This window comes from Thamnophis sirtalis, unplaced genomic scaffold (assembly GCF_051295495.1).
Source record: "Thamnophis sirtalis isolate CommonGarterSnake01/CBP01778 unplaced genomic scaffold, rThaSir2_p1.2 scaffold_9, whole genome shotgun sequence".
Taxonomy (NCBI): domain Eukaryota; kingdom Metazoa; phylum Chordata; class Lepidosauria; order Squamata; family Natricidae; genus Thamnophis; species Thamnophis sirtalis.
The window spans coordinates 70053477-70074781 of NW_028261389.1; the positions used below are offsets into that span (position 1 = coordinate 70053477).

Below are 21305 nucleotides of genomic sequence, written 5' to 3' on the forward strand. Positions count from 1 at the left end.
CTCAATGATAACTTGAACATTATGTGAAGCATATTTAAACCTCAGAATATATCATCTGTGATTTAGCAGAACTTGGACGTGCAACAGTATATGTCTATTTTGTCTAACATCAGCTTTGGCATTCTTCAATTCCGAGTAAAAATCTGAGTGAAAATCTGCAGAGATTAAAATTTGCTTCACTACACAAGATAAAATGGCAAAAGGAGAACGAAGACAAAGATTGTAGCTTCTTTATGATGGCATTGAAGCCTTCCTAAATTTGCAATGGCTGAGAAAATAGCCTCTTCTTCAGAAAGTGTAAAGAAACCAATTTGAATCATTTACAGCGGAATTTCCCAGTACCTTCAAAGTCTTGGAGGCTCCTTGGTGTCCGTGTTGATGTAATCTTTAATCATCTTTATCTGGGTAAAAGTAGATTGCAGGAAGAGTGAAATGGCATCTCTTTACGTCTCTCTACAAATGGAGGCTTCATTTTATAATCAGAATAATAAAGGAAGCAGATGAAAAGAAATAAGTTTTCTTTCTGAAGGGTCGCAATTTCATTCAGAATAATGCCTTTCTTTGTTGCATAGTTTGTTGCTTTTTCACTTTGGTTTGTGTTTCCCTGTAAAATTACTCACCTGTTCTGGCTTCAGTTCCTCACATAATGCTGTTCCTATTGGGGGTTTTTGGGGGGGGCAGGTTGTCCTGTTGTGTGGGGTAGAAGAGGACATCTAAAGTCAAATTTAGCACAAGATCTCAGCCCTGGGTTTGCAAATCAAATCAATGCGAAGTTGTACAAGATCTGGAGTGCACCATCATTGGATGCTTTAACTTGTACAAATGGACTTGGGTAAATCATGTTAGAAATAAGCCATAATATTTTCATGCCAGATTCAGTTATTTTCTTTTTCAAATCCTTTGTATGCATTTATATGTTAATAAATAGGAAGCATTTTAAGGTACACCATTCTCAATCAACATATCAACATAATCAAAGTGTAATTTGACTCCTACCTCAAGGTCCTGACAGTATAAGAAAAAAGAAACAAGAATTGTGTGAACTAGAATTCCTGCGAATTTTTCTAAAATAGAAAAAAAAATGATTTGTTTTAAATACAGGTAAGCAAAAAGCTAACACAATGGACAGCAATGGGCTTGAATAAAATAAAATAAGAAGAAAAAACACAAACATCAGGATTCTTTTCTCTTAGCATAATGTCCAAATTCTCCATAAATTTCAATATGTTGAGTTCTCAACCCCTTCTTTTTGTGTGAGTTCACTTGACTTGTAAGCGACCAACGAAGTGCAGAACAGATTGTAATCACTTTATTTGCTCTCATCTGATCTATTGTAGGCTCCCTTTTAAGCACCTCCAGCTTCTCACTTGGATGATTGGAGAAAATGCTGAAATGGGTGTCAACAACTGAAATTATTTCCAATCAGGGCCTTTTCTTGAGAGGGCAAAGGTTTTTTGGTATTGGGTAAAAAGAAAGCCGAGTAAATAGGTAAATTCAGCCATGCACACAATCCCATGCAATCTAAATATGGCAAAAAAAAATTCAATATTTCATCCAGTGGGAACCTGGCTTTGAAGTGTTCTGAGAAGTTTCAGTTCATTTAATCTTCCTAATGTACAGCCCATTATTCCTTTTTAACAAATTTTCCACATCATAGTGTTTAGGTTGACTTTTAATCACTTATGAAAAAAACAATTTTAACCATTTTTGGAAACGTCCCAGGGCTTGAGATGTGATTATTTTTAAAAAGCCTGGAACATTTCTAAAAGTGTTGGAATAATGTCCAAATATTTCCAATAAAATTGGAACAGCGTTTGACGTAAAATTAGAGCATTTTGAATTTGAAAGCTTTGGTTTATGATAGGGGGAAAAAGGATATTTTTAATGTGCCAAAATCTTAACAAAGTCTAATTTTACTTTGCAATAGTGCAGATTAAAGACAAGTTATTTTTAAGATTATTGACATAGAGAACAGCAGAAATCAAATATTAAAGACAACTAAAAGGCATGATAGATTTTGTTTATTACATTTTTAAGTGCCTGGTTTATAAAGTTTATTTTTGTATGATTGGTAGTTCATCTGTTGTCACTTCCACTACCTGCAAATGTAGGACAGTGCAAAGCAAAGTTCATTTAAGGTCTGTTGGAGAGAAGATCTTTTTGTCTTAAAGGCCTAAGGGGAAAAAAAGGTAGAGAGAACAGTGGTAACAGAAACGATGACAAAATAATTCTTATTTAAATTACAAGAAACACATGCAAGGTTGGAAAAATACAAATACACCTCAGTGACGACACCAGTTTTAAATCTGTCAGTCAAGTTTAATTCATCTTAAAGAAGTAAACTACATTGGTATATTTAAGACAAACAATTTGTTTTCTATGCACACTATCCACGGGACAGTCCCTTTTCCAAAATAACTACTTTTTAAGAGTCCCAGAAAAGCACTTTTTCAGAAAGTTTTCCCAATTTAATAATAATAAAAAAAACTTTCTATGCTTCCCCCCCCCCCGCTTTTTAATCTTTCTTAAATTCATCTGAGAAGAAGAAAAAAAACCAAAACGCAAAATCCCCAAAACATTTACATTGCAAGCTATGTTCAAATGCATAAATTGATATACCTAACCAATGTATCGCAACTGTGTTTTTCACTTAGTTCACTTTTGTTCATCAATAAAAGAATATAAAAATCTTGTTCGACAGAGTGTTAAGTGTATTAAAATAGATTTGTATAGTACTGCACAGTTTCTCCCGGAGTTGTGAAAATGGATAAAAGGGCTTGTGTGCTGCCTCCTGGGGGCAGCTTCCAATCCACCAAAAAACAAAATAGCTTTTTTCCGGCACCGTATGAGAGGCAAAGGTGAGGAGCCTCACCTGTGGCACACAGAGACAGAGCTGAGTTCAGGGCACCATTGAAGAGGGCCAGGAGCCCTTCCTTCAAGGATGACTATATTACTTCTCAGGAGCACTTATATTTTTTGGCCATGTCTGTGAGTCCATAGGCTGCCTTAAAAACAAACAACAACACCTAAACAGCCCCAATTCCTCTGCTAAAAAAAGTAACCTTAACCAATGCTATTAAAATACTCTGCTACTTTCAATTTAATCTTTATTATATTCCCTCAGAGGAAAAAAAAAACACCTTTAAATTTCCCCTTCAACCCTTGAATTCTGAAATGGTGATCCTTTGGAAGCAAAGGAGAAACAGAGCTATAAAATGGGAAAAAAAGCCACACTGACAAGAAACTCATTTATGCCCATCAAGAACTTGAGAGGTTAAGCCTCAAGGCGCCAGCATAGGCTATCTGGCCTATACTGGGCCCCAGTCTGAGCTTGGTTGCTTCAGGAAGACTAGCTAGTGAAAAGTCAAATGAAATAGAGGCATTTTTTTCTAGCATCTTCTCAAGCTAAAGCTAATGTTTTACACGTGCTCAAATGTAACAAAAATTATAAAAAGAACATTAAAAAAAAAAGTTTTCACAATCAGATACAAACTCCTGATATATATCCAATAAAAGAAATGACCACTTGAGGCAGTTTATTTCCTGTCTTGTAAATTTTAGCAGATAGTTCTGCAAGGAAGGGAACCCAACGTTTTTTTTCCACATTTCCTATTTTACAATAAAAGCGCAGTACAAAAGAGTTAAGTTTTTTGGCATATCATTTGTACTGTTTTGATAAAAGGAAAAGCAGCAATAATTTATATTATTTGCTTTCTTTCTTCCAAAAACAAAAAAAAGGAGGGGTTCCAAATCAGCCATTGTCTGCTTCAGGATGAGGTAAAAAAAATAAAATCAAAATGGCAGCCATGAAGTGCAATCAATACGAAACAGATGAGCTCCGATTGCAATCGTCCCAGCTGCCATTTTGACTTTTTTGACCTTATCTATGGACAGCCCTGAAAAGAACCCCCCCCAACTAAAAAGATCCAACCGATTTAAGATATTTCTCACTACTATCATTGTTAAACTTCAAACAACTGCAGAAACCCCCCCCCAAAAAAACCCCATCCCCAATGAGAAAAATACATCAATAGCAAAATAAGTTAAGAGGACCCGCTAAAATGAAGGGTTTCACAGGCGTTAACTCTTTTCAATACTTCAGAACGCATATACAGAAGCCTCAGCATGAAAATACTTCAATATTTCACTAGAAATGGTAAAAGTTCATACATTTTTATTTAAATATCTGCGATTATAATACTGAAAAGAAAAAAAAAAAGATTTGATTTTGAAGGCTCTGAAAGTGTCCACAAATGTAACTCTTCTCTATAGCCCTGAATGAAAACGACACTTGATCCTTTTAATAAAAATCAGGAATCTATGCTAGGTTTTTTTTTTAATAAGAAAAAGTCACCATTTTCCATTCTCGGTGCCTGTATCTAACTATCTATCTGCGCTAGCGCACTAAGGGTTTGCCTTTCAATCTATTTTTTTTTCCTTCCCAAAGGGGCAGCTTCTTGGCACCTCTTCAAAGGAGGTGCAGCCCCCCAAAAACAGAGGCAGGGTCCCTTTCGCCTCTCCAGGCCGCCCCGTCTTCCACCGACCAGAGATGTGGCATCCTTTTTCTGCATTAATTACATTAAGGCCAAATCAACCAAATGAAGGGAAGGGAGGATTGTAAGCACTGAGATTCCCAGCAATGGGGGGGGGGGGAGAGGAAATAATGACACTGAGCTGCCAAGGGGGACTCAATGGTGGGAGTATTATTACTATTTTCTGCCCCGCACAACTTTTCAGGTCATGGAAGAAGACCAATGTCATTTTCTTGCGATCCCAGGTTTTTATTTTTCTGGATGCATCTTTTTCTCTCGTTAGGCCTGCATGCACTTAAAGCGTTCTTGTCGGCTGGGTTGGGTCTCTTCTGAAGAAAAGTGTGTTTGCGTGTGTGTGTGGGGGAAACCCACCGATTGGGGGGGGCAAGGGGATGGGAGCCCCCTGTCAGTTGTTGCCCTGTGTCGACTGCAAGGGTTGGGGAGCAGCGGCAGCCGAGGCAGAAGATGATTTGGTCCAGGGGACAGTCAGCAGGGAGGAGGAGGAGGAGGAGGTGGTTGTTGTTGTCATGGTAACCTGAAGCATCTGCTCATTCTGTATCAGTCTAATGAGAGTTTTGAGGTGTTCCAGCGATGATTGAACCCCTTTCTGCTGGGCCAACAGGCTGTTTTTGAACTCTAGGCATTTCTGTCAAATTAGAAAGGGAAAGACAGAGTAAGAAGTCATCCACCAGAAACGATCGAAACATCCCTCGGCAAATGGACGTCATGGAGGACTTGCAACCAAGCTCTGCGACTTCCTTATGGCTAGAATATCAGTCAGGGTACTTAACAACAGACTTTCGTTCCCTTTCCTATTTCGTCTCATTTCAATTATCTCAGCCCAGCAATGAGTTTGTAATTCTAAACAAGACCACTGAACAACAGTCCTCCAATATAATATAGAAGAGAAGCCACAAGAATGCTTTGATTCCCTTATCCCTATGATGACATGCTCAGTCAAGTTTCTTTTTCACTTTATCTAAAACTCCAGGTATCATTTCTGGTACTTTTATCTCCCTGAGAGCCACCTTTGATTGGCCATCAAAGGGAGGTCACTCAGGGAAGTCCAGTGCCAAGTTCAACTCCTGGTCCAGTTATTCAGCAGAGATCAAAGAAAACTGCTCACTGAGAGCTGAGATATTCCACAAGTTTCTCCATCCATGATGACCCAGGGGCACTAACCCAGCTTCTCTGTCTTCCCCACCTGACTCCTACCAACCAATTCTCTTGAAGTCCAAAGTCATGCCCATATGTCCAAGAAAGAGCCAGCCTTGTTAGAATAACAGAGTTGGAAGGGATCTTGAGATCTTCCACTCCAGCCTCCCACTTAAGCAGGAAACTCTAAACTGTTTCAGACAAATGGTTGTCCAATCTCTTCTTGCAATCAAACATGGACAGCAGTGCTGAGACTGAACTTTCTTCTTGCAACCTTTAAGTTGAATGTCCTGCCCACTCAGACAAAAATCAAAAGATTCCTTATCCACATTTTTTAATCATCAAGAAGTCATCATCTCCGCTATGTGAACTAAATTCAATTTTAAAGAGAATATTTTTGTAAAACAGGCATAAATACTTGCACAATTGCAAAACATGGGGGGGGGGGAGTTCCCAAATGTCTCTGAATAACTTTCATTTATTTTTTTTAATATAAACGCGAACATGAAATGTTGTACCCTAGGAATTTCTAATTCTAAAGTGTAGGAATCATAAGCTCCTCTGTATTTCTCACTTGTCAAGCACCTTTTAATTTAATTCCTCATTTTCTTTAAATCTTGTCTCTCAATTCATTCATTCTATTTTCAAAAAGCGCTCAGGAAATGAGATGCATAATATTTTTAATTGCTTTCATTAGTTTCTTTTTTAACCCATGCCAAACTCGGTTTCTGCAATCACCAGCCAAAGTTCCCATCTGAACAAATATGCTGCTGTCCAAATTTCTAATTTTACTCTCTCATTTAGACAACATCATGCATGTTACAAAGATATGCAATTCCCACTGATTTCTATTATAATGTCTCCTGGAATGGACATAGTTTTCGGCATCAAAGGGCACATTTATTTAAGTGTGATACAGCAGCACTGGAGGGGGGAGCAAAATGAAAATGATGGATGTCACCATGTGATTGAAACGCCAGCCCTTTTTATATTTGTAGCATGGGGTGCGATTTCAATCACATGAACGTGGTCATTTTTAAAAAAACTTTCTGAACACAACTATCACACTCCTGGTCTGATAGTTTGAGCCCGTACATGGCTTCGTCCCCATTGGGATGAGGAACAAGGCATGAAATAAGAACATTCCAATTCAGAATGGGTCTCGGTGAAGATCACCCATTCCTGATTGGCCCAGATAAAGTTGATATGATGCCACCAATGACTGAGGAATGTGTGTGGTTACATTAGGATGATTATAAGTGTGACAACCAGCCATAAGACACCTTTTTCAGTGCCATTTTAACCATCAGTTATAAATTGAGGAATACCAGTAATCTGCTTAGTAGACAGACTAGTAAGAAACCAGGGCTTTAAGGTTAGGAAAGGGAAGCGTGTATGTGTCTTAAAAGAAGTATTTTACAGCCAAGTAATCTTCAATGGCCTGTTGATGGAGTAACCAGCATGACTGGCAAACGCCTTATTTTTTTTAACCTGTTAGCCATGCTGTTGTATTGCAACATTTGATATAATGCTACTGGATTGGCATCTTCCTAAATTCAGACACGTGAAATATTGTTACAGTGATCATGCTTTGAATGATGAGGAGAGGCTGTGAAGAAGTCAATGGTGGAATTGAACGCCTAATGACATAATGGGGCTTAAAGGACAATTAACTATAAAGTCTTGTTTTCTTAAAATTGCTCTTGAAGGAGAATGTCTCTGGGTACCATCTTTTAGCTTGCCGGAAATTCAGAGAAACCTTTCCATATGTCTCTTTGTCTCCCGTGTGGGCCTTGAGCTAAGAAACAAATTGGGAATTATACCTTCATTGCATTATTAAGAAAGCATTCTTTTTCCTCCAGCTGTCTGTGTTCTGCTCTTAATTCACTGCTCGTCTTTAATAGCCTCCTTTTCTCTTCTTCTTTGACTGAAAAAGACACAGAAGCAATGAAGATAATGACATTTTCTACCAAACACAGCAGTTAAGCAAATGCATCTGGGCAGGTCCTTGGGGCAGCAAGTATGGGTGATGCAGAAGAGGCAATGGCCTTCCCACTTTAACATGATCTTTCTTGACTCGAGTCAAGCCTATTTCATATGTTTGCCAGCTTTTCCTACCTGCCAGCCAGCCAAGATAGGACTATCCCCTTCCTCCAAAACCCAGAGAAGGATGAATATTGTTCTGGAGAAGGGACAAGGCTGGAGTTCTCTCCAATGAGAAATGGTTCTACCACAGGTAAAGAAGCTTAAGTAAAGGTTCCCCTCGTACATATGTGCTAGTTGTTCCCAATTTTAGGGGGCGATGCTCATCTCCATTTCAAAGCCAGCATTGCCCGAAGACGTCTCCGTGGCCATGTGGCCAGCATGACTAAACGCCGAAGGTGTATGAAACATTGTTACCTTCCCAGCAAAGGTGGCCCCTATTTTTCTACTTGCATTTTCATGTGCTTTTGAACTGCTAGGTTGGCAGAAGCTGGGACAAGTAACAGGAGCTCACTCTGTTACGCAGCGCTAGGATTCGAACCGCCTAACTGCCGACCTTTCTGATCGACAAGCTCAGCATCTTAGCCACTGAGCCACCGCATCCCTAAAGAAGCTTAGCTAATTACTATATGGTGTCAATCAGCTCAGCTTTTCAATATGGCTAGAAGCTAATTACTATTTAGGGCGTGTCAAATTTTTCAACTTTCAAATTTCCGAACTTTGGGGGTGCTCAAAAGTTGTAACATGTCTTGGGGATTGTAAAGATATTTTGGTTACTTTAATATAATCTAGATGTGCTTGGTAAGTAACTGCATACATATCATAACTTTTTAACATTTTATTTGCGTGAATTTGCTCCGCTTTTCAATATGGCTAGAAGATCAACAATATGATAGGAACAAGAAAATGTCAGATCTCAATCCAGTGTCCCCTTTTGCATGCAGAGACAATATATTCCCAATATATAAGAGTCTATATAAACAAGACTCTTAGATCCTTCAATTAACCCATATTTTTTCCCATACAATTCAGTGGCTGCAATGACATCAACAAGAGAATACAAAGTAGTCCTTACTTACCAGCTGCCGTTGGGATTGGCAACTGTTGGTGAGTGGCATGTCATTAAGTGAAACATCACAATACCAAGCCCAAATCACAACTCTAGTTCTGCCGAGATTGTTAATCACAAATCACCCACAGGCATTAAGTGCAGCATCACTTTTCTTATCAGAAGCCAGTTGTGAATCTTGCAAATGGCGATCACGTGATTGTGGGACGCTGCAAACGTGTGCCAGTTGCCAAGAGCCTGAATCACAATCATGTGACCGCAGGGAGGCTTTGAACAGTCCCAGGTTCAAAGGCCGGTCATCAATCAACTTTCCAGCATCATCCTAATTTTCAATGGTCAATAAATGGAGCAGTTGTGAAGGGAGGGCTACATGTATAAATGATCCATTCCATAGTTGGCAAAGAGATTTCCCAATTTCAGGTTGCTGACTGATTGATCTATACACATGTATATGCTGTCACCTTTTAGGATTCTAAAAGACAACATCTAAAAATGTCTAGATTCTAGAAAGTGCAAAAGACACGAGAATTAAAGTAAAAATGAGGCAAAATGTTTTCAAATAAATAAGTTAGGAAGACATCTGAATTCACCCACTGTCTTGTCTCTCTCTCTCTCTCTTTCGAAATAGTTTTGCCTCCAGTGTAAATTGTGTTACGAACAGCTGTTGGGTGAAAGTTCTAGTCTAACAATTCCTGTTACATTTAGATGGGCACATGCCTTTGGAGATGTTTACAATCCACCCCTGGGGTGACTTCAATTTTCAAGCTGCTGACATTTGAGAAACTCTATCTAATAATCAATCACTTCAGCACATACCTGTTTTATGAGTAACGTATGATTGCACCACAGCCAGAGTTCCAGACCAGGGGACATTGTCATCTTTCTTTAACACCTACAGGTTTGAGATAATAACAGCTTTCAGCAATTCAAGGACACAGCTAGGACACAATGTTTTTGACCACCTCATCATCTCCTCCCCCCCAGTTTTCTTAATGAAAAGTTGATCATGTCAGAAATACCCAACAGTTACACAAAACTGGCTCCAGTGGTTTGCAAAATAAGAATTCATGGGAGATCATATAGAAAAATAATGTAAAAAAACCTCCCTTTTCCTCTTTTACTATGGAGAATAAGAAAATATCCTCCATCTAGCAAATACCTTCCCAAGCCACTCAAACTGGTTGCCAGCCACCATAGATGCATGGCCCAAACTGCATAAAGACATTTAGTGTGTCTGTGTTGACAACGAAATACTTTGTCGTTGTCATAAACCACTAAAGGTATCTTTTGCCTTGACTCTCAAGAGAAAATTTGCTTCAACAAATCTGGGAATGATAACCTCTCCTCAGATATCCCTGGAAGAAGCAGAGAGCATAAAAAAATAGTTGGAATCTCTCAAAGCAAAGTTTATTTCCTACACTGGAAGTCCCCGAGTTATGTCATGTGGCCGATCCAATTTTACAACCTTTTGTGGCAGTTGTTAAGCGAACAGCACAGTTGTTATGAGAACCAATGGTTCACTATGCGTGTGATTATGCCCCATAATGGAAGCAATGCTGATTTTTGGCAAAACTGTCCTAAAACATTGTCATGTGATGTTGCAGGATGTTGCAAATGGCAATAATAGCAATAGCAGTTAGCAATAGCAGTTAGACTTATATACTGCTTCATAGGGCTTTCAGCCCTCTCTAAGCGGTTTACAGAGTCAGCATATTGCCCCCACAGTCTGGGTCCTCATTTCACCCACCTTGGAAGGATGGAAGGCTCAGTCAACCTTGAGCCGGTGAGATTTGAACCGCTGAACTGCAGATAGCAGTCAGCTGAAGTGGCCTGCAGTACTGCACCCTAACCACTGCGCCACCTCGGCTCTAAATGCAGCTCAGTTGCTGAATGAAGTGTGGTCATGTGACCAAAGAATGGGAAACTGTTGGAACTTCAAATGTGGATCATAAGTACCCCGGGAGTAGGGCCACTGGAACTTTGAATGGTTACTAAGCAATTGGTTGTAAGTCGAGGAGTACCTGAATTCTTCATGGGGAAAACTTAAATTTCTATAACTCAAGAAAGGTATAAGAGAATATTTATTTGTTTGTTTGGTAAATTTATGCAGTCACTCATTTCATATATTCATATACTGAATATAGTACAATATATACATCCTGTAATAGTGTGTACATAAACAGTAGTGGGATTCAATTTTTTTTGCTACCGGTTCTGTGGGTGTGGCTTGATGGGCGTGGCAGGAGAAGGATACTGTAAACTCTCCATTCCCTCCCGACCTGCTGGAACTCGGGAGGCAGAGAATAGATGGGGGCGGGGCCAGTCAGAGGTGGTATTTACTGGTTCTCCGAACTACTCAAAATTTCCGCTACCAGTTCTCCAGAACAAGTCAGAACCTGCTGAATCCAACCTCTGTACTCCTATACTTGGAGATATCCTGTGTCTTAAAATTGGTGAGGAATTCGCAATTATATCTTTTAAGTCCCTGTTAAAAATATTTAAGATCTAAGATTTCTCTGTATAAATGGTGTTTTTATTAATTTTTTTCCTATTTTTAAACTCGAATATATCATTTTCAAGTTTTGCTCTATGCTTTAAAATAATCTTCCAATATATTAAATAAGCAAATAAATGAGAGATTTTTTTTTCACTTGTTTGTGGCAAGTATTTTGCAGGTCTGTCTTGATTTATTTATTACATTTAGGAACTGCCGATCTCTTGACAGACAGTGACATTATTATTTAATAATCATATCTGAAATGGCCATGGGAGGATTTGTCCCAAAAATCAAGATGGTGGATATAATGATGCAATTGAAGACTTTTTTAATATGCATTTGAAAAGGATTTTGGTAAGTCCTAGGCTATGCAAATTGATGTAATATTTTGCAACTCATAGTATGCAAAACATTTTAAATCTTCATTGGTTCCAAGTGGAAACATCCCATTTTTGAGGCCCACTTCGTTGCTTCGATTTAGGATAGGATTTTCTGATCATATTAGCAGTCTGGAAACTAAACAGCTCTGTTTTCCACTCCAAATACTCTTGTTTCAACTGGAGAAATGAAACATCGGTCTTCTTCCCCAGCTGATTAGGAATTTTATAAGGTTCCCCTCGCACATATGTGCTAGTCATTCCCAACTCTAGGGGGCAGTGCTCATCTCTGTTTCAAAGCCGAAGAGGCAGCGCTGTCCGAAGATGTCTCCGTGGTTCTGTGGCCAGCATGACTAAATGCCAAAGGCGCATGAAACCTTCCTACCTTCCCACCAAAGGTGGTTCCCATTTTTCTACTTGCATTTTTACATACTTTCAAACTGCTAGGTTGGCAGAAGCTGGGACAAGTAACAGGAGCTCACTCCATTATGCAGCACTAGGGATTCAAACCGCCAAACTGCCGACGTTTCTGACCAACAAGCTCAGCGTCTTAGCCACTGAGCCACAGTGTCCCTTAGGAATCTTATAAAGGGAGCATGGCTATTGAAGTCATAATTTACCCTCAAATGACAAATAAAGTGTTTGTGGAAAAGATGAATAACATCATACAAGTCTATCTTATAAAATTAAATAGAGTTCACCTCTCAGAGATCCTTCGTTTAGTACCTGCAGTGCCACGTAGCTCACCTTTTCTTGGCACTTGGGACAGACCCATACTCCTTTCGGAACAGTCTTCAAGGGAGGATCCAAGCAGCTGAGGTGATAGGCCCTGCAGCATGTTCCACAAGGTTGTAAGTTGGCACCATGCTTGCACGCTGAACAGTATTCCTCATGGCTGACCTCATTCTGAAAGACGGCAAGGGTAAAATTGAAGCAGATCCTCAGAAGCAGATATAGGTTTTTTTGGCCCGCATTTTACTCAACAAGCACCAGTAGACCACCATATCCTCAAAATCTCACTTGTTTATTCATGAGGGCTCGTTGGTGCTCTCTGAGCTCGGTTGTGTTCTTGCAGACGTTTCATTACCCAAACTACGTAACATCATCAGTGCTAGTGGCAGCAATAAAGGAAAGTATATGTAACTCGGGGTTGAAATGAGAGGTCTTCTGCTAACACTGATGTTACCTGGGAAGGATTGAAAAATGTTAGCAACCAATTCTTTGCCTGGTTCCTGGGTGGCCATATTGAGCGTGGCCTGCTTGGCCTCCTGCACCACAGTGTGGGGGAAATTTTGCCTTCCCCAGACTCCGGAGGCTTCCTTTGAGCCTCTGGGAGGGCAACAATGGGCTCCCCAGGCTCCAGGTGCCCTCTGGATGCCGGAAACAGGCTCATTTCTGGACTTCCGGGAGACCTGTTTTTCGCCCTCCCAGAGCCTCTGCATGGGCCCTGCACTTACCTGGCATGATGAACAGGCTGCATGGAGACTCCTGGAAGGGGCGTGGTGGGGGTGGCCAGCCAGTCCTTGCAACTATTGGTTTGGTGAAGCAGATGTAAAATAAACATCCGGTTCACCCAAACTGGTCCGAACTGGCTGAACCCCACACCTGGATGTTACCTCGTTTGGGTAATGAAACATCTGCAAGAAAACAACCCAGCTGAGAGAGCACCAAGAACCCCTCATGCAACCTTGAGATACAAATATTCTCTTTTATTAGTATGTATTAATTCGCAAGCTTTCTTCCTAGGATCACATCAAAGATCACTACCTAATTATCACTATGCCTTGCAACTAAATATGAATGTCGGGTGTTCATCATTCTCAGGAAACAGGGAGTGAACGCCACTACAGGTAGTCCTCAACTTACAACACTTTGTTTAGTAACTGTTCAAAGTTACAATGGCACTGAAAAAAGTGACTTACGACCGTTTTTCACAGTTATGACCATTGCGGCATTCCCCTGGTCGTCTGATCAAAATTCAGACACTTGGCAACTGGTTCATATTTATGACTGTCGCTGTGTCCCAAGGTCATGTGACCTTCTTTTGCGACCTTCTGATCAGCAAAGTCAAAGGGGGAAGCCAGATTCACTTAACAACGGAGGCAAGAAAGTTAGTAAAATGGGGCAAAACTCACTTAACAAATTTTTCACTTAACAACAGAAATGTTGGGGTCAATTGTGGTCGTAAGCCGAGGACTATCTGTGCACTGAAGGTTCCCAGTAACATTAGCTGCTTTAATGGTTCAAGGAAGTGTGCTTTGTCCATGTCAACATACTCTGCAAATGCCTGTATCCCTCAGATGCTTTAATCAAGGAAGGTGATCCTGATTGACAACGCAATGAAAATGCCAATTTAGTACACAACAGCTGTGAAAGATGGAAATTACACACTTGGAATTGTGATGAAATTAATCAAAAAAATAGAATTGCATCTATTGCATTGTCCTAATACATATAGAATACAATAATAATTATCTATCTCAAATGAGAATTTTAAAGACTTTTCTTTTTTTTTTTAAAAAAAAAGATAGTCATCTATCTTTGTTTCCTCAGAATGATAAAGTTAAAGGTTCCCCTCGCACGTATGTGCTAGTCGTTCCCGACTCTTGGGGGCAGTGCTTATCTCCATCTCAAAGACAAAGAGCCAGCACTGTCTGAAGACGTTTGCGTGGTCATGTGGCCAGCATGACTAAACGCCAAAGGCGCACGGAACGCTATTACCTTCCCACCCAAGACGTCTCTGTGGTCATGTGGCTGGCATGACTAAACACTGAAGGAGCAGAGAACGCTGTTACCTTCCCACCAAAGGTGGTTCCTATTTTTCTACTTGCATTTTTGCATGCTTTAGGAACTGCTAGGTTGGCAGAAGCTGGGACTAATAATGGGAGCTCACTCTGTTATGCCGAACTGCTGACCTTTCTGATCGACAAGCTCAGCGTCTTAGCCACTGAGCCACCCTTGGAATGATAAAGGAACTGAAAAACCATTTCAGAATGGAAAGGCTGCAGCATTACAGTTGGACGAAAATTTTTGTTTATTTATTGATTGGATTTTTCAAGGCTGCCTGACTCTGAAAAGACAATGGGCAATTGCAGTACTTTAAATATATTATTTTAAAAATACAGTTAAAAAAACCTATGTGCCCAAATTAAGCAGGACAAGATACAAAAGTCTGCAAGCAACATCAAATTATTCAGAGTCTTGTATGCGCATAAAGATAATGGATGGTGTTGATCTTTCTCTCTCCTAAATAGTCATCCAGGGAAAAGGCCTGAAGCTTCAAGGCCAACCAAACTGAATTAAACTCCTATTTCATAGATACAACAAAATATCAGAAGAAAAGTGTAATTGTAAGGCTGGGAATAGCAAATGTCTTCTTATTTATCTTTGCAAGCCACTAAGGGAGCTTTTTGGAGATTGAAGCCTGAAATATAAATGCTGAAAAAATAACCCCGGTATCTCAAAATAGTGTGTCAAATTAAATTGCTTTGCTAATCTACTGGCAATGTTAATTACTACTAGGAGAATTAAAAGTCTATTAACTTTTGAATTGATATATTTTGCAGTTCAGAATAAATGTGACTTACTAATTTGGCCTTTGGCTTTTATAGAAAGATAAACATAATGTTTTTTGTTATAGAAATGATCTCATGGATGTACTGTTTTCTTTTAGATTTAGGCAAGTTGTAATTCACACTAAAACCACCAGTTATGTGGAACATCAGAGTGAGACTGAATAAACCACTTCTGTCTTCCCGAAACAGTAACACAACCTCTCACAATCCAGCTTGAGACATTGCCTTTAAATATCTATGCTGGAGTAGTGACTAGATTCTGGGAAATCCAAGATCTATGACAAGAGTATCTCCATTTTGGCAACTTTAAGATGCGTGAACTTCAACTCCCAGAATTCCCCAGAGGAGGAATCCAATTTAACGTAGCCCCTGGTCCTGTCCACTTTATGAAGCTTTCCCCAGCTCATGATGCTGCTAAAAGCCCAGGTGACTCTTTAGTCAATGGAAGGTGTGGATCAGGGGTCAGCAACCAGTGGATCTGGAGCCGCAGGTGGCTCTTTCATCCCTCTGCTGTGGTTCCCTGTCGCCGGTCAATGCCACAATTTTGAGAGCTTCCGGTTGGGGGGGGAAAGCATAGCATGCCAGGAGGAGACTCTGTGGCACGGGTCGGCTCCACAATTGATGGGGCTTTCGGTTAGGACAGGTAGAGGAAAAAGGATGCCACACTAGGAGACTCTATGGTGGGGGAACCGGACTTCCGGTCGGCTCCAGAATTGAACGGGGGGCTTCCGGTTAGGACCTGAGTGTTTAAGACTGCTGACCCCTGGTGTGGATCATGGCAGTAAGTAAAGTATGTTGCAGGACTCACATATAAATTACTCTTCACAGGAAAATATGCTATGATTGAAACAGTCTTTAGTAATGGACAAAAACATACCTTCCAACATGGATCCTCATTGGCTGGCATTGTGAGGAAGGGATAACAGAGATTAGTAGCAGTGAGGTTAGATTTGCAGCTTAGTGGGTGGTAGCTAAATGGTGATCCAAATGTATCATACACAGTTGCAATCGATACAAAGGGATTTACAATCAACTCTACCTGAATTTTCTTTGATTTTCATTTTCCCATACTTAACAGTGTTTTTATCCAATTTAGCAACTTTAAGATGTGTGGACTTCAACTTCCAGAATTCCTCAGTCAGCATGAGAAAAACCTGATATACAATCTCAATATATTCCCCATTTTTGTATCATTCCTGTTTTGGAACCATGGCAATTATACTGAGTGACCATCCCTAAAAATAACAGGTATAGGTTGATCAGCTAGGATTATGAAAGATAGCAATAGCATTTAGACTTATATACCACTTCACAGTGCTTTACAGCCTCTCTAAGCAGTTTACAGAGTCAGCATATTGCCCCCAACAATCTGGGTCCTCATTTTACCGACCTTGGAAGGATGGGTCAACTTTGAGCCAATCAGAATCAAACTGCTGGCAGTTGGAAGAATTAGCCTGCAATACTGCATTCTAACCACTGCTCCACCAAGATCAGAGATCATTGTTTTTTCCAAAAAATCTTAGTAGAGGAAATGAGAAATGTGGCAATATATAAAATAAGATACATAAAATCTCTTGAAACACTACAGGAAAAAGCCACCCATCCTGGAAGTATTGTCCGTGTTAGGCACAAGATTAGTTCCACTTGAATAACACCAAAGTTAGAGTTACACCTTCCAAAAATTGAGGGTAACAACAAAGAATTGAAGATTTGATGGTAATAAAAACAACAACTGTGCATTTTATCTGTGATACAATCTTGAGTACAGACTTTAGTAACTGCTTCATTTAGCAAGAGTTCAAAGTTAGGATAGTGATGGAAAAAATAACCAATCCTCACATTTATGACTTTCACAGATAAGCAAAGTTGAAGGGAGTTTGTAAGCACAATTGTGGGTTCACTTAGCGACCACTTTGCTTAATAACCAAGTGGATCATCCCAATTGTGGTCACTAAGCAAGGATTACCTGTGCTAGGGTTCTGTTTTCTTTCTAAATTTGAGGGTTTGTCTTTTTTGCTTTTGCTAAAAAAATTCATAACTTTCTACTAGAAGTAAAAATTACAGTTTCTAGCACAATTGCAATACAGCTACCGTGTTCCCCCCAAAATAAGACAGGGTCTTATTTTCTTTTGACCCCCGAAATAAGTGCTTGGCCTTTTTTTCAAGGAAGTCTTATCATTTTTGAGGTGCAGGAGGCAGTGAGCGTGGTCACCTCATGGCTGCTGCTGTATTGCAATATTTTCAGGGAGGGCTTGTTTTTGGGGGAGGGCTTATTTTAGCACATGTGCTTAAAAGCTTGATTGGGCTTATTTTTCAGGGAGGTCTTATTTTCAGGGAAACAGGGTAGGTATTATTAACGTTTTGATGTCTACAACACAAACACCCTAACAAGAAATTACAATACTTATTCAAACAATGTTGTTAGAATAAAACAAGAGCTACTAGATATTCCAAAAACATTTTTAAGATTACTAACTTTTGCTACAATTTTACACATTTTAGGATCAAGTGTCAGATATACAACAACGCAACTACTATTCCCAAGTAAAATTTCAGTAACAAGCACTTCAAATCTATTTTCTCTTGTTCCAAGTTCGTAGTTTCTGCCAGATTTCGACCTTTCTGAAATCTAAGGGTGCATGGGTTACAAGCAGGAGAGACTAGAATTGACAAGAACTGTTTTATTCATGTGTTTGGAGTGCTGATCTTCCATTCAATAACTTACCTCTTGTGGAGAGGAAAAAAGGGTTGTTCAAATAATTTGATGCAAGGCGTTTCCGCTGAAAAAGAAGAAAACGTCCACATATTTATATGAATGGCAGTTCTTGCATTGACTTCTGAAAAATCCAAGTAGAAGTTTCTTCTAAGAAATTTAACCCAAAACTTAAATGCATAGTACATTAATATGTGTACGTTTGTGAAAAAAAAACATGAATGTTTGAGATGTATTGTATTCTTTTTCGCTTTTGTTGATTCATTTGAATCAACATGTGAGCAATATCCTCTGTTGTGGTTGTGCAGTGACAGTAACTGGGTCTAATTTCTTTTGGGAATGACTCATAGCCCCTCAGGGGACTTATTCTTCTTGAGATGCTGTAGGATATGGGTGTCAAACTTGCAGCCTGTGGGCTGGATGCGCTGCGGTGGGATCTTTCCAGTTTAACAACTAGCTCGATGACGCACCATTTGCTACATGTGTGTGCACAGTTTGAGGAAATCTTCACTTCTGAGGTTCTTTGGAGGAGTAACACTCTGCTCCACAAATCAGCTGAGAAGATAAAGATAGGAAATAACATGGGTGGGCCCATCTGATCATCGAGGCAAACCGGTTCACTCCCAGCTGATCGTCGGAGCTACCCATTCGGCTGAACCAATCCTAACCAGTAGAATCCCACATCCGGTGCAGGCCATACGCACCCCAGCTCCGCAAAGGGAAAAACATTGCGATACATCACATGACGGCAACGTGAGGCAGCATGTTTGACACCTGTGCTGGAAGACTTTTAGTTCAGTTGGGAATATCAATATCCACAGAATGGAAATTGGTGAAGAGACACAACGGGGGTGAGACTAGGATCATGACATCATGTTTGCCATCTTGCCCATTCTGGCCCTTCCCCAGAGATACTTTGATAGAAAATGTCTCCAAAATTCATTCCCTCAAGGGTCAGGATCCCAGATTTTGGACACGTTCTTTAAATTTAGCTCATTTGAGGCACCTTGGTTTAAAAACTGTTGCCCTATAGTGGATCCTTTCGCCCAGTTAAAGATAATGACAAAGAGAGTTTTAGTAGCAGAAAGATTCCTGTATTGTTTTTATCCTAATCAAAAACATTGCTTCCCTTTCAATAAAATGTAAGTACATTTAAAAAAAAAAAAAAATCTTTTTTTTCTATTAGTTGACAAATTTAGCCTGACTTTGAATTTATTCATGCCCTAATTGCTTGTGTTCTAATTGCAAGAACTGAAATGAAATCTGATGAATCTAAAACCATAAATTTACTTTAATTGGTTTCCTGTTTTAGGAATGACCCCGTTGTCTAAATCTTTTAAATAATGTAGTCCTTCTTTTCATTTCCTAATGGTGGGTACTGTCTAATTTTACTTTCATATTAAAAGGAATGATGAAATAAAAGGGCTAACTAAAGGATGATGGGGTGAAGTTGATATAGAAGCCCGTTTTTTAATTTTTTTTGAAATTTTGAAGAAACAAGACTTTGAATATGTTACAGGTTTTTATGAATGTTTTGGGGAAAATGAAGTCCCCTCATTTTTGCTACTGGCATACTTCTAGATTCTTTGTTTAACGAAAGTGTTAATTCTTTTGACTTTATCAAGCAAAAATATTGTTACCACATTGTTCAGAGTATAAGACATACTCCCCCCCCCCAAAAAAAAGCAGGTGAAAATTTGGGTGCCGAATATAGTTCCACCAACCTGCCAGCCCCCATCCTTTGGTCTGGGCCTCCCAGCAATTTGCCTCCTTGCAGCAAACAGAAAACAGCCTCTTTTCGTTTCAGCACAGCCTGATTAGCACAAGCAGCTGATTGTTGGTTGGATCAGGCTCTCAACCATCCACTGTTTCAGGCTGCAGGGATTGCCATTGCCTATTGCTGCTTCCACACGCCCCATTTTCAGCCTCCACATCCCATTTTTGGCCTCTGTGCACCCCGCTTTTGGCCTCTGTGCACCCCATTTTCTGCCCATTCCGATCCCTCCCACCCAAAATGGGCGGAAAATGGGGTGTGCGGAGGCCGAAAATGGGGCATGTGGAGGCGGCAATAGGCTATGGCAATCCCTGCAGCCTGAAACAGCTGATCATCGGGAGGCCCCAGAATCAGCTGCTTGGGCTAATCAGGCTCTACTGAAACTAAAACGGGCTGTTTGCTGAGAGGCAAATTGCTAGGAGGCACAGGCAAAATTTTTTTCTTGTTTTCCTCCCCAAAACCTAGGTGCATTTTATATTTCAGAACATCTTATACTCCGAAACATACGGTAATCGTAGCAAGAGTTAATATTTTGAATTTCAAGGTCTCCTTCAGTGGTATTTTTATAAATAATTTTTAATTTATTCTTGTGTTTAATATTTATTTTTAATTTATTTTTCAAATTTTTGATGCCCATCTTTTATGGCTCAGAGACTCCTACTAATAATTTCTTGATATGATTTTTCAGTTGTATTTACTCAATGTTTGTTTGGAAGAGATATAGGAATAGAAGGAGGCACTTTTACTTCTTTCATTTACTTAATTGAGTAATGCTTTATGTTCAGTTCAAATAATCTGCCATTTTGAGCAGGTCTCCCTGAATGGGTGTTGGATCACGATATTAACAGTCTGGTCCAGTAACTTTTTCCAATTATAGAGCAAGAACCGTGGGCGGGGGGGGGGGGGAAGCAATTTCAAATTAAGCAATTAGCTATTAAGAATTGCCTACAAGATCAAATTGTAAGTTAAATGGCCACAAAATGCCTGGAATGTCAGTATTTCTTTATCAATATTGTCATAAAGAAATAAATCAAAGTTACTAATTGGGTAAGTGCTAAACAGCTGATTCCAGTTTTATTTAAAGCCACTTCTGGTAGCCAAAAGCATTTCCTCATGAGGAGTTTTGTAGATCTCTCTCCTGGAGTTAGTGAGGGGGACATTTAAGTCTCGTTTCTTTCCTTCTTTGCCTTAAATTAGTCAAAAAGATAACAGATAGGGACAACTTTATTTTTCTGTTTATTCATATTTATTAAACACACATAAATTGTTGGTTCAGTTTGAAAAGAACTGAAGAAGCTTCTTGAAAAAGACGGGAAAGGTCCTCAAGGAAAAACAAAGACCAGTTGACTTTTGAAAAAGCACCTTTGGGAAATTATTTGTTTTCTGATGGGCATCTATCTATCTATCATATCCATCCATCCATCCATCCATCCATCCATCCATCCATCCATCCATCCATCCATCATGTCTGCCTGCTGCCTGCCTGCCTGCATGCCTGCTTACCTACCTACCTACCTACCTACCTACCTATCTACTTATCATCTATCTATCTATCTATCTATCTACCTACCTACCTACCTACCTACCTACCTGTTCTGATCCCCCCCTCCATCCAGTAATGAAAGCCGAG

The 21305-nt window shown here is 39.7% G+C and overlaps 1 protein-coding gene across 2 annotated transcripts in view; it reads right to left on the reverse strand.

Moving 5' to 3' along the window:
- Positions 1 to 1896: 1896 nt before the first annotated feature.
- The window catches only part of PHF21B (PHD finger protein 21B), a 197884-nt gene continuing 178475 nt past the window's right edge, over positions 1897 to 21305 (reverse strand). For both annotated transcript variants that reach the window (XM_087722219.1, XM_087722220.1), the window contains 6 exons: positions 17914 to 17968; positions 16066 to 16088; positions 12361 to 12519; positions 9556 to 9631; positions 7511 to 7614; positions 1897 to 5178 (listed from right to left, as the gene is read on the reverse strand). In XM_087722219.1, coding sequence (XP_087578345.1) covers positions 4939 to 5178; positions 7511 to 7614; positions 9556 to 9631; positions 12361 to 12519; positions 16066 to 16088; positions 17914 to 17968 — 657 coding nt within the window. In that variant the 3' untranslated portion in view covers positions 1897 to 4938. The remainder of the gene's footprint in view (positions 5179 to 7510; positions 7615 to 9555; positions 9632 to 12360; positions 12520 to 16065; positions 16089 to 17913; positions 17969 to 21305) is intronic.